Source organism: Cyprinodon tularosa, unplaced genomic scaffold (assembly GCF_016077235.1).
Source record: "Cyprinodon tularosa strain WSP-4 unplaced genomic scaffold, ASM1607723v1 ctg764, whole genome shotgun sequence".
Classification (NCBI taxonomy): Eukaryota; Metazoa; Chordata; class Actinopteri; order Cyprinodontiformes; family Cyprinodontidae; genus Cyprinodon; species Cyprinodon tularosa.
In genome coordinates, this window is record NW_024039523.1 from 65,514 (window position 1) to 79,620 (window position 14,107).

At 45.0% G+C, this 14,107-nt stretch overlaps 1 protein-coding gene across 1 annotated transcript; it reads left to right on the top strand.

The window, feature by feature from the left end:
• The first annotated feature begins 266 nt into the window (after window positions 1-266).
• On the top strand, window positions 267-12,772 carry nus1 (NUS1 dehydrodolichyl diphosphate synthase subunit). Its single transcript, XM_038270523.1, has 5 exons — window positions 267-679; window positions 7,284-7,415; window positions 7,545-7,697; window positions 11,021-11,120; window positions 12,271-12,772. Exons 1-5 carry the CDS (start codon window positions 310-312, stop codon window positions 12,359-12,361), a joined length of 846 nt encoding a protein of 281 aa, XP_038126451.1. The 5' UTR covers window positions 267-309; the 3' UTR covers window positions 12,362-12,772.
• The last annotated feature ends 1,335 nt before the right edge of the window (window positions 12,773-14,107 follow it).

Consider the following 14,107-nt stretch of genomic DNA (forward strand, 5'->3'; position numbering starts at 1 on the left):
GTAAGTAAATATGGTCAATTTATTAGGGAAGCATCAATCACATGATATAGTTAAAGCACTTATTAAGTAATTTATTAAGAATTTAAAAAACACAATATTAGATGAGACGATTTAGTATTTATGTGTGTGTGAGTGAGTGTATAGGTATGTATTTAATTTAGTTTTTTTTTTTTTTTAGATTTAAAGATGTATAGGAATTTCTTTTTTTTTCTGAATTACATTTCCGTCCTGTTGGTGGCGGTAATAATCTGTAAACACCATAGAAGAAGAATCAGCTGCAGCAGACCCAGCGGTCCTCCTCCAGCTGTCATGGCGCTGCTTTACGGGTTAATATGGCGGCTTCTCTTAGCGGTGGTCCGTATCAAGAGAGCCACAGCTTCCTGGTTCCGACTCAGTATCCGTTCATGGAGAGAGCGCTTCTGGCAGCGGACGATGGCAGCTCTGCTGCTGCCGGTCCCCATGTCGGAGCTCCCGGTCTACCCGCAGGCCGCTGGTACCGATGGCGGCAGAGCAAAGCGTCTGTCCCGGTGGATCTCTGACGGGAAGTCGCTGGACAAACTACCGGCTCACATCGGCTTCCTAGTGGCGGAGGAGGAGCTCAGCTACACGGACGTCGCTAACATAGTGGTGTGGTGTATGGCCATCGGCGTGTCCTACGTCAGCGTGTACGATCACCACGGTAATACTACTACTGTTCACTATGAGGAACCGCATTTAAAATCTGAAGGATGATGCTGAGTTAAAAGTGAATGAAAACATGTGATGATGACAAGATGGAGGTGATTCCACGGCCACAGAGCTTCAGGGGGGCCACAGAGCTTCAGGGGGGCCACGGTGCTTCAGGGGGGCCACGGTGCTTCAGGGGGGCCACGGAGCTTCAGAGGGGCCACGGAGCTTCAGGGGGGCCACGGAGCTTCAGGGGGGGCCACGGAGCTTCAGGGGGGCCACGGAGCTTCAGGGGGACCACGGAGCCTCAGAGCTTCAGGGGGACCACGGAGCCTCAGAGCTTCAGGGGGGACAACGGAGCCTCAGAGCTTCAGGGGGACCACGGAGCCTCAGAGCTTCAGGGGGACCACGGAGCCTCAGAGCTTCAGGGTGACTACGGAGACTCTGAGCTTCAGAGGGACAACAGAGCTTCAGGGGGACCACGGAGACTCTGAGCTTCAGGGGGACCTCAGAGCTTCAGGGGGACCACGGAGCCTCAGAGCTTCAGGGGGGACCACGGAGCCTCAGAGCTTCAGGGGGGACCAAGGAGCCTCAGAGCTTCAGGGGGGACCACGGAGCCTCAGAGCTTCAGGGGGTACCACGGAGCCTCAGAGCTTCAGGGGGTACCACGGAGCCTCAGAGCTTCAGGGGGTACCACGGAGCCTCAGAGCTTCAGGGGGTACCACGGAGCCTCAGAGCTTCAGGGGGTACCACGGAGCCTCAGAGCTTCAGGGGGTACCACGGAGCCTAGAGCTTCAGGGGGTACCACGGAGCCTCAGAGCTTCAGGGGGTACCACGGAGCCTAGAGCTTCAGGGGGAATAGGGTGTGTAACATTGGTTGGGCTGAAAATGGCATATATGCTGTTCTATGAGCACTAATGCAAGCCTGGTTAAAAGCACTAGAATGAAACGACAGGTTTCCTTTCTTTTATGGTATGCTCATGAATATTTAGATGATTTATTCTGTGTGCTGATTTTTAAAGCAAGCAAAGCTGCTGAGCAAAGACGCATCACAGCAACAAGCACTCACTCACTGAAACATCAAATTGTTGATAAGGGTGATCAGATGTCCTCTTTTTCCCGGACATGTCCTGCTTTTCAGACCTAATTTCAAAATCATCCAGGATTTTGGTCGAATAAAGCGCAGCAGGACCGAGCCATCAGCTGGTCTGGGAACCCCGGTGGACGGGGGCAGCGGGGGACGGAGCGACCGAACCCGACCTGACGAAGGTAGCCTGGACTCCGTGCTTCTGCATACCGTCACCGGGTCGGGTTTGGACCAGCCCCGGAGCAGATGCCTGGTCCTGTCTAGTCAGCGACCCAGTAGTAGTCTGTTCACCCTAGGTATGCTAGCATTGCTAGATATGCTAGCATTGCTAGCATACATTGCTATCAACAGCTCAGTGACAGAATCCTACTTCCAGCTTGCAGTTGTGATGGCCTTAGGAGGTGTTGATAGGGTTTAAACTTCTCTGAACGTCCATTTGACCCCCTGAACTATCGTTATTCATCTATGACAATGGAAACTAGGCATGCATTCTATGACATCTTTGAAATACAGCCAGGGTTGGGATGCTGTGGTTGGACCGCTGCTCTGTCAGACCAGCATACTCATATTCAGTACCTGTTCATCTCTTTAATTTAATCCTTTATTTTATCCCTTTAGATTTGTACAAAAAATAGACTTTATATTACATCAACAGGTGTGTATCCCTTTAGTCACATACAAAAAGTGACTGCCTGTTTAGTGTTTTTTGAAGCGTATGGCAATCTGACCTTAAATTGTTTTTTTTCCCCTATGTGACTAAAGGGAAACAATCCCATTGAGGTAAAGGGATAAATGCAAATCTGACTTCTTGAGTATTGACTATAGGTATGCTGGTCTGACAGAACACCGGTCCATCTGTTTAACTCCCCTCACTGATGAACCCAGTGGTTGAACTCCTCCACTTCAGGCAGAGAGTCTCCTCCAACCTTAAGGGACCAGCCTCCTTTTTCAGATCCAGAACCATGTTCTCAGACTCGGAGGAGCTGCCAGTCATTGCAGGCTGTAGGCCTAGACGGGAAGGGTGTCATGTTGGCTCAAGGCCTTTCCCTAGTCTATAGAACTCATGTGAAGCAGCATGCAGAGCCGGTCCTCTGATCCACGACCCAAACAGCGCTGCTCCTCCTGAGGCTAGGCTGGGATAGTAGCCAGACTCTCCTCCTCAGCACTTTCTCCCCTCCTGGAGAGGCTGGGAGGTCCATACTTGTTATACAGCCTATGAGTTGGCCTAGTGGGTTGAGCAGTGTGCTGGGTCTCTGGGAAGGTTCCAAACACCCGGTTCAATCCCCACAGCCTGCACTCTGGGCAAAACCCATAACCCCACACTGCTCCCTGGGCGCTGCACGATGGTAGCCCACTGCTCCCCAAGATGAGTTAAATGCAGAGAGTTAATTTCTCCAAAATGAGATCAATAAAGTTCAATTATGATTATTCAGCTGGAAAATCTGAACTGTTCCTGCTTGACAGCAGCCAATCAGTGAGAGGTTCCACCTTGTCCTGGTGTCCTGTGGGCTATGTGAGTCATCAAACTCGGCTCACTTAAGAAGAAAATTAGTCTGGAAGCGACTCTCATCAGCGTGCAGCTCTTCAAGCAGGTGGTTCAGGAATTGAACGCCTCTGAACTAATTGGTAAATCCAGATAAGGGCATTCTCTAGCTCTATTTGGCCACTCTTCAGTTTTATCCGCCATTGTATGACATAAAGTGGGAGCATTTCTCCATGTGTGTCAGAAACCATAATAAGGGGCATTTAGCAGCTCCCAGCGGCACTCTGATGAGCAGCTAGTAAAACCATGACAACAGAACCCTGCTGGAGATGGAGGGGACAAGAATTGTTGTGCGTGGTTGGAAGCATCAGCTTAGGAGTGGGTAGTGTTGCTGAGGGACCAACGGGCATCACAGCTTCCAGGACAGAACCATCCAGCGGGAACCTCTGAGGGTGATGCTTATATGACTGCAGCAGCTCTGCTAGAAAACACACGGCGGGGAAACATGGCGGCTACGCCTCTGCTATCTGTAGCAGAGGCAGTTATTGGTGTATAAATAGGGAGTAGGATATAATGCAAGAAGAAGGTTCTGGGTTTGTGTACCTGCCCGCGGTCTTCCTGCATGGGGTCTGCATGTTCTCCCTGAGCAGGTGTGGGTTCTCTCCCGGAACTCCTCCTTCCTCCCACAGTACAAAAACATGACTGTTAGGTTCATTGGTTTCTCTAAATCCTCCTGAGCTTAAGCTTGAGCTTGAGCTTTCCTTTTTCTGTTTACCAGAAAGGGGAAAATGATGAGCTGCTTTTTGGAGGATCACTGTTTCACTATAGATCTGTTTTCTGTTCTCCTGAAGTTTTCCAAAGGTTTTTTTTTTTCCTGGAGGAGAGTGATAAGCTGCTCTCTCTGCTGTCCCTCCTTGTTTTAAAGGACACTCTCTATTGTAACTATTTCCTGTCCTCCTGAGCTCCTATTATAGGTCCACTATTCTGCTTTTTAAAATGTTTCATTGATTGTTTCTGTCCAGTCTGTCCTTCCTGCTATATTCGCTCTGTGTGACTCCAAACTGATTAACAGATTTTATTTAGTATTTTCCCCAAAGTGTTTTACTTTGTAACGGCGTCTCTCTTCCTGTCAGACCCAGGGAATTGCTGCTGAATGGCTGCATAGTCTGACTACAATAGACCTGGACTCTATCTCAGTGAGAGCTATCCAGCATATCCAGTAGTTCATAGTTCATTTTCCCTGAGCTCCGTTTATTGCCGTTTGCAGTTCTTTAGCTTTTTGGTTCCTGATTCTCCACCTTGTGCCCCATTTCCATCACCCATCTTAAACCAATCCGCGCCGCCCAACTGATCCACGCCGTCATCTGAGTCCGATCCGCGCAGGTTCGGACCGAGCTTGGACCAGTTAACCGTACTGAGCTTTGTTCTTGCGACCATTTTCAAACCATGCTGGCACGATTCCTCGTCTCCTATGGATGGTCACCAATAGTACAGCTCTCAAGGCTGAAATTACGCAAACAATTTGCAGCGCTCATAACATTTAGGATCTTATTGGCCCGTGGATCATGGTGGCCATTTCTATAGGAGGACATTATGCTGCATTTAAATAAATTACTCAGGTGTACATACGAACCTGCTATAGTGTCATTTATAGTACAGTGTGAGGCTTAAAGAGGATGCTTTTGTAACAGAATAGGAAATATTGATGAAAAGTTAAAAAAAGAAAAAAAAGTATTAGTTTCCAGTAGAGCTGAAACAATTAATCTGATTAATTTTGGTTTATCGATTGTTGAAATAATCGTCAAATAACTTAGTAATTACTTAGAGGCTCTAAAATGTTCCTTCAGCTGACAGCGTGACCCACTTAGAGCAGCAATTATACCAAGATTTAAAAAAAAATATATCAACATTTTGCATTTAAGATAAAAATAAGTTTTTCCTCTGTCAATCTGCTCTATCCAGAACTGCTCAAGGGAAAAGTTTTAGTGTCACCTGGTTTATTTTTGTAAAAAAAATTCTTTAAGGAACCTTTGGTTATCTGATTATGAATTAATTGAAAAAATAATCAACAGATTAATTTATTGGCAAAATAATTGTTAGTTGCAGCTCTAGATCCCAGTATTTGTATTTATTCAATACATGACTTTAATTACTTACATAACTCATGTCTTTTAAAAAAGATGAAATTGTCCAGAGAGCTGTTCCAAAAAAAATGTCTTCTTGTTTTAGACTGGTGTAAACAAAATGACAAAAATCAGTTTAAGTCTAATGATGGTGTTAACAAAGTGACCAATGAGATGAATCTTTTCAAGTGCCGATTGCATAACATGTGTGGACTTAAATGTTAAACAAATCTTTAACTGGTAACACTTGATAAAAGAAGCCTATTATTTGACTTAAATAACAAAACTGCTGTAAAAGAAAAGCTTTCTTCTCAAAGAGCTTCAGTGTTTTGGGGCGTGGTCTCCAGTGTCTGTGTGCAGCAGACCTGAGGGCCAGTCCCTGAAAATCTGCCGGTCTGCACTGTTGGACTGCTGGTGTTTTACAGTGTGGTCCACTCTGCACAGCCCTGTAGAAGTTATTTTAGCATCAAGGGGCGACAAAACCCCATGAAATAAAGCCCTTATTGATGACGTACCTGCTGCACGTTTAGTACTTTTACATGAATCCGTCCCTGCATGCCGTTCAGTTGAAGCTTTCCCTCGACTGCTTACGTCCACATCGCACAAAGTGTGCAGAAGACATGGAAGGAGTCTCGACTACTGTTCGTCATAAATTCAAGCTCTTCTGTCTATACAGAGTTAAACCAGGTCATTTGTTTTGGCATGATAACTGAATCTGCTGACCCCAAAAACCTTCTTTTTAGGTTAATACCAATACTGCAAAGTTTAGAGAAATCTTCTTGTGCTTTTTCTGCAGGCCGGGTGCCTCCGGGTGCATCGCTGCCCCCCTCAGGACACTGGCTTGTGCATCATTTCATGGGTGTTACGCTGCCGTGCGTTACGCAGAAGTTAGGCTGTCGTTGGACTGAAGTTCTGGACTGGTTATGAATTCTCTATGTATACAACCAGAACTGGAAAAATGCATGGAAAGTTCGGCGTATGCCAGCGTTTTAGGAGATTCTGGGACATCTGGCCATTCCATCGTGACTCCTTTATTTTTCCACGAAGAACATCTATCTGTCAAATGAGTAGAAACACATTTCCTAAAGTTAAAAGATGAGAACATAACCAGGCTCTGAAAACCAAAGTAAAGGTGGTGGATTAATCCTAAAGCATCTTAATCTGTTAACATAGAATAAACGAGGCCCGGATTATTGCAATGGATCCATCTAAACACTTGTTCTTCCATCATGTCATTCAGGCGCCCATTTTTTCTTCTTCTGTGGTGGTTGTCTGGAGCTCTGATGGCTCTGCTGTCTGTAAGTGAACACATGATCCACCGATTGATCCTAGACCCAGATAAACACTTTTCTTCTTTTTTTCCCCCAGCGTTTCTATTGTCATTCCACTGTCACAAGTACAAGGCAGTGAAATTCACTCTGCATTTAACCCCTCCCCATAGGGAGCAGTGGGCTGCCATTGTGCGGCACCCAGGGAACAGTGTGGGGTTAAGGGTCTTGCTCAGGGACCCAGAGTTGCAGTCTGTGGGAATGGAAGTTGAACTCAGAACCTCTGGATTCCAAGATCTATGCCCTAACCCAGACATCCCCATAGTGGGTCCTGGAGGGCCGCTGTGCTGCAGGGTTTAGAGGTTTCCTGCTCCAGAACAGCTGATTTCCATGGATAGCTGATTAACAGACTGAACTGCAATCACCAGAATCAGCTGTGCTAAAGCAGAGAAACCTCTAAAACCTGCAGGACGCCTGCCCTAACCACTACGCCGCCACTCCCCAATTATAGGATAGCTCCTGTATGGTGCTGCCGTCTGTCTGGTTGCCATGGCAACCCAGTGAACCTGGAATTTATTGGTTGTATGTGTTGGGGGGGTCCAGGCGACGGATGGCCTCCTCTGAAGCAACTCTCTGACCTGTTGCTCTGTTCATAGGTCTGTTCCAGAAGAACAGCTCCTGCCTTCAGGAGGAGGTGGTGAGGCAGCAGCACCACCTGCTGGGTGGAGCTCACCCTGAATATCAGATGGAGGTGCTGAAGAGCAGCACAGGCAGACCCCAGCACCTGGGTAAGTCCTGCAGCCCCCTCATGCTGGGGTTTAACTCTGTTGACATGTTGGCTGCTTTTAGCCGGCGGGTTTTTCCACCCAGCTCATCCAACCCTGTCAGCATCCATCTTCTCCTGTCTATTTTTCCAGTGGTGTCCTGCAGACCCACGGTGAAGGTGCTCTCTCCAGAGGATGGGAAGCCTAGTATTGTCCAGGCAGCAAGAAAACTTTGTCACTCTGTGGAAAAGAAGGAGTGGAGCTCCAAAGACATCAGTGTCTCCATGTTGGACGTTCTTCTCAGAGGTATGGCTCTAATGATATGTTAAAATCCATCAATTGTTAACTGGAGTCTAGAGACTGTGAAACATGCCTTTGGCTGAGAGAGACCTGCTTAGAGCAGGATGTAAAACAATCTAAATATTTAGAAAACTTTTCATTTTCTGTCCATATTCTATACCCACTTAAGAGGATGCTCCATGGTTCTGAGATTTTAAAGGGAAATAACTTTATTTACATTAATCTTATGTTGCTAATGTTTACTGACTCTTCCCTTTTCTATATTTCCTTCATTTGCATGTAGTGTTTTTAATCAAATAAAAACGGAAAAAATAAATATGGTTACTTTTACGTCGCTCTCCCACAGCCGTCATTTTGACGGCTCCATCAGTTGCATTGTAGATTTTTCTCGCAGACGATTGATGTCCGGTACAGTTTCCTAGCAACCAACATTCTACCTAGAACTCTTTGGCTAACAAATGACAATGGCTTTCAGAAGAAACCTAACAGCGAAACAGGCTTTAGAAATGCTTGAGAATATTGATGATAGCGATTTGGGGGAGGGGGAGTGACCGATGAGCTGGACTGGGTAGGAAGCAGCTCAGATCCTGACAGCGAGTTGAGGATGATCACCCACCCACAGGAAAATGCAGACGTGTTGGTGACCCATCAGACAATAGTGAAACTTATATTCGAGGTGTGGATAGCACCGCCCACACCTCAGCCGGTTCAGTCAGAGGCCCAACAGCCAAACCATAGTCTACTATAACCACACAGGTCAGCGTGTCTGATCAGATGATTAGAAAGTATTCTGGAAAAGCTCCAACTCAAAGGTGGCCTGTGGCTGTATTTTACCAACTCCTGGACATAGCAAATAGAAACACATTGGTTTTATTCAGGAGGTGTTTGAAAATCACACAGAGATTTTATCCTTGAACTGGTAAAACAGTCGACCTTATGTGCTCAGCTCAGCAGGTTTGGAGCCCCTCCCCTGCTGTAGAGCAGATTTGGCATGGAAAAGAAAACTCATGTGTTCCATTGGGAAAAATGTCACCCATCAAATTGACGGTCAGTGGGAGTTCTAGTAGGATCAGAGTTCTGGAAGTGTTAAGCAACATTTTGCTTCCCTATGATTGCATCCTCGCGATCCGTCTGCTTCAGCTTTCAGCTGATGAAGCAGACCTTTCAGCTGCCTTTGGAGTGTTGCTTGTTTATTGAAGAATGACCTCTGACCTTTGCCCTCTCTCTGACCATCGTAAAACTTGGATATACCACACATAGTATGAGCTAACTAGCATTGGAAGCTATCTACAGTAATATTCCTGTAGAAATTAAGTTACCATCATCACTCAAACAAAGAAACATGTTAAACATTAAGAAATCCCTTCAAACACAACAATGTATCAAGGTTTCTCAGCTGAACAGAGAAACTCTCTGGCATTACATTCTGTCATCTTGGAACTGTTGCTTCCTCTACTTCAAGGGTTTCAAACTGGTTCCAGAAAGGGCCGTGTGGCTGCAGGTTTTCTTTCCAACCAAACAATAGCACACCAGACTCCATTCAGGTCATCATGTTAAGACTGGACTCACTTCATTAGATTCTGGAGTCTGGTGTGCTATTGCCTGGTTGGAAAGAAAACCTGCAGCCACACGACCTTTTATGGAACCAGTTTGAGACTCCTGCTCTAGTTCCTTTTAAGCGTAACAAAAACAACCACCAGAGGGAGCTCTAGGGTGTTTTACAAAAACAAATCTCATTCAGTAAAACTCAGAGAAGGCAGAGCACTGATCATTGATGAATTAATCAAAAAATAATCGACGGAAAAGAAAATAATTGCTAGCTGCAGCTCTGGGTTAATGGTCAGTTTTCATTGTGTTTTTACTGTTGCTCAGTTACCTTAGACTTAGTCTAAGCTTCAGCTGACCTCCCCATCCTGAGTACATTTTATGTCTTCAGACTGGGCGGCCACTTTGAGGACCACCATAAGCTTTTTTTCTTTACATTTTAAGTTTTCAGATGGTCTTGTTGGACGCTCAATCTTCTGACATTGTAACTCCGTTTTTCTTTGCTGCCTGCGCTTCACTGGTTTAAAAATCATAACTCAGTTATAAACCAGCCTGACTCTTGATCCACTCTGTTTAATTTAATCCAGTTTATTTCTATAGAACCAATTCACAACACCTGTCATATCAAGGCACTTCACCAGATCATCCAGTCAGATGGATTCAAAGTTTTCTATCTAAGGAAAACCAGCTGATTGCATCGACTCATTGACTCTTCAGCAATCCCTCACACTAAGCATGCTTGTAGCGACAGTGGAGAGGAAAAACTCCCTTTGAACAGGAAGTAACCTCCAGCAGAACCCGGCTCAGTGTGAGCGGCCATCTGCTGAGGCCCACTGGGGTTCAAGGAGACAGAAGCAGACATAGAAAAAGAAGCATAGATACAAAAGGCAACTGTCAACCAGCTCCACAGGCGTCCCCGTCCAGGAAACACACAGCCAGGCAGACGAGCTCCAAGCCAGCTCCCATGTCAGAGGATGAAGAAAGCACATCCAGTTAGTCACAGTCAGAGAAACAGGACTACACTGGAAAACAGGCCGATCTCCAACATCTATAAACAAAGGTGTTGATGGAAGCAGCACAGCTGATATTTCTCTCCAGGATGGAGTCACAGCCAAACAGGAACAGACCAGATGAAGCTACTATGAGAAAAAGCAGAGAGAGCAGAACGTTAGAGATTGAACTAACAGATTCTGCAGAGTGGGAGAATAGAGATAGAATGATGAAAAAGGATTCCCTATGCCCTCCAGCAGTCTAAGCCTATAGCAGCATAACTATAGAGATAGCTCAGGATAACCTGAGCCACTCTAACTATAAGCTTTATCAAAAAGGAAAGTTTTAAGCCTAGCCTTAAAAGTAGACAGGGTGTCTGCCTCACGGACTAAAACTGGTAGTTGGTTCCACAGGAGAGGAGCCTGATAACTAAAAGATCTGCCTCCTATTCTAGTTTTAGAAATTCTAGGAACCACTAGTAAACCTGCAGATTGAGAGCGAAGTGCTCTGTTAGGAACATAAGGAACAATCAGATCTCTGATATCAGATGGAGCTTGGCCATTTAAGGCTTTATATGTGAGAAGGAGGATTTTAAATTCTATTCTGGATTTAACAGGAAGCCAATGAAGAGAAGCCAGGATAGTAGAGATATGATCTCTCTTTTTCATTTTCAAGAAAGAGTTGGAGAGCTGCTGTTCTGGGGTAGCATCATTAGAAACCCTAGTATGGTCTCTTTAAAGGAATACATTTGATTGATTTTTTTTTCCACTTTTGTTTTATTCTCTTTTTTTCAGAAAGTAAAAACATCCCAGATCCAGAGCTGGTGGTGAAGTTCGGTCCAGTGAACAGCATGTTGGGTTTCCTCCCCTGGCATATCAGACTCACAGAGTTCATGTAAGCTGCAGCCCCTTGGCCACAGTGTTTCACATTAGCAGCTTGGAACTGTACAGACATATCATGGACAATCAAAGATTGGGTATCAGAGGAAAACGAGATACCAAAGATAACTGATCAACGGCTCGAAACACGACAATGGTCGACGGTAAAGATGCAGATGGACTTTTGGAACTCGGCAGGATCATGTTTAGTTAAGTGTAAAGGAGGATCATTGTTCCCTATGATGAGTTAGCAATGATTATAGATTTAACCAGATTTAAACCAGAGGCAGTGAAACTTTGTCTGGAACAGAGAAGTCTACGTTCACACTAGACGCACTCTAAGAAGCAAAAAAAGCTCCTGCTGCTTCATTTCTGATGCTTGTCCACATTAAGGTCAGGCGTCCAGTAAAGTGTCCAGTAAGATGCGTCTGATGCTTCTGCTGCTTCTGTGTTCAATGAAAGAGCGGCTTTGCTATATTTGCTGTGATCAGTTGGTAAAAAGTAGTTTGAATATGATTTTAATGCAAAACATTGCTCCTGAAAATAGTCTGAGTTGTCAATTCATCCAGATTAACATCCTGCCTTCAAATATTATTTCTCTGTGGGATACCAGAGTGAGCTGTCACTGGGAATCCCCAGCAGCAGCTAACTCAGGCCCGGTCTTCTCTTGGGGTTTTCCCCTACACTTGCTACTGCTCATGTGCGTAATCCAAACTTTGACCATTGACTGCATGTGAACCAGCTGCTCCCGCTGCTCGATGCGCGTTAGCTGTGAAGAGAAGCATCAGAGATGATGCTCATCCAACAACCGAGCTAACCACTTCCAAGTCTTCAGCCTTCAGAAATAACACCAAACCAACAGGGCAGAGCTCAGGATGTAAGCCACACTTTCAGAAAAGAAAGGATTACTCACCTTTAAAGCACCCAAACTGGCTGATCAAGTCGGCCAAAACGCGTCCAGTTCTGGAGAAGATGTGGGAGATACAAAAACATAGTAATTCCATCAGTCTCTGAGGAACAAAGGAGGATTTTCTTTAAACCAAACAAGTAAATTTTAAAGCAACAGAAACCCAAACTGACTGAGGGCTGAAGAACCAATGAACTGTGGCCTTTATATCTGTACTGTTGTTTGGTTTAATGTCGTCTGTTTTGTTTTCTGTCCCCAGTTCTCTGCCGTCCCACAGAGATGTTTCTTTCGAAGACCTGTTTGGGGCCCTGCAGCAGTACAGTGCCTGTCAGCAGCGGCTTGGACAATGATGAGCAGTGTTTGCTCTTCGGAGGGGAATCTTTGCAGGAAGTAGGGGGCCATCCTGCCAACCATGATCCACTGAAAACTCCAATTGTTTTCTTCTGGACTAAAAAATTGAAAACAGTACCCTGGAATCATGACCAGCCTGTCTTCTGCATATGTTTCATGCTTAGATAATGAGACAGCATCTAGTAAACCTATATTCCAACCAAATGCAATATGGTCAAACAGAAATGGACATTTGTCAATGAGGACTTCCTGCAGAGACAGAATCTGCTTCACCTCCTAAACTCTCAGTGCAACTAATAAAGATGGAAATCTCCTATAGTACTGGAGGATAGAAGATACAGCCGTACTGCATGGGGTAAATTTGCACATTAGACAATAAACAGAAACTTGGCTCTGGGACTGAAACATCACCTGTTTGTTCTGTTGGTCTCATAAAAACTGTCACTTCCTGTTTTTCTTGTAGGAACTGACAAAGTTTTCTGTAGAACGCATCAAATCCGATTTACAACCGATCTGACAGAAAATGGTGTGGGACGAGGTGGTGGCGTTTAGCGCTCACTGAGAGCTGATGGGGATGATCACACCTGACAGCATTTCCTCCAGGAGGCTTGGTTAGCTCTGACTGAGATAGAGTCCAGGTCTATTGTAGTCAGACTATGCAGCCATTCAGCAGCAATTCCCTGGGTCTGACAGGAAGAGAGACGCCGTTACAAAGTAAAACACTTTGGGGAAAATACTAAATCAAATCTGTTAATCAGTTTGGAGTCACACAGAGCGAATATAGCAGGAAGGACAGACTGGACAGAAACAATCAATGAAAGATTTTAAAAAGCAGAATAGTGGACCTATAATAGGAGCTCAGGAGGACAGGAAATGGATGCAGTAGTGATCCTCTGAGCCTCACTGAAACCAACCAGTGAGGGGCGGATGGAGCAGCTCATCCTCCTCCACTCTTACTAATAATAGAAAAAGAAAAGCTTGGATAAAGTTCCCAGATCTCTTAGAGCCTCATCCAGCGTAGAAACCGTCCCTCTGCCTTTAGGGTTGTTTTCCTTTTCTTAGTTCTCGGGTTATTTATTAATTTAGGCTTATGAACAATCTCCATCCTCTCTGGTTTGAGATGCTGCACAGACTCGTCAATGGGGCTTTGCTTTACAGCTGTGCTGGTGGGCTTTTTTTTTTTTTTTTTATCTTTTTTTGGGGAATTTTAATAAGTTTCCATTATCTTTCAAATGTGGGAAACAGTTTTAACATGTTTGGCAGGGAGATAGAAGCTAAATACATCTCATAACTGCCCACCCCAGTCAGATCCTCGCTATACGCAGTCGGTGTAACATGGAAAAAAAAATCAGACCATCCGCTGAGTCCAGGCCTCTGGATGAGAGGAGGAGACCTGAACAGTTACTGTTTAAAAGATGTTGATTATTTGACTCCAGCTGACAGCTAATCCAGTTCATTTGTTGGGCACTACAATATTCATCTTTTGCTTCTCTGTATTTTTCTGGGCACTTTAACAAAACCATGAGATTTTTGCAATAAAGTTTTTAATGTCTCTGTGATGAAATGTTGAAAATCCATTTGCACATTAAGTGGATTTGAGATTGTTAAATGCCTGAAAAACCCACATGTTGAAATGAAACTTTTTTGATTGATCAACAACCTGGTCCTTTGCTGTTCGTGATACCCAGTGCCACCAACCAGTACTTAACCTTGGCTGAATTTAATGGAGTGAATAATGGCAGATC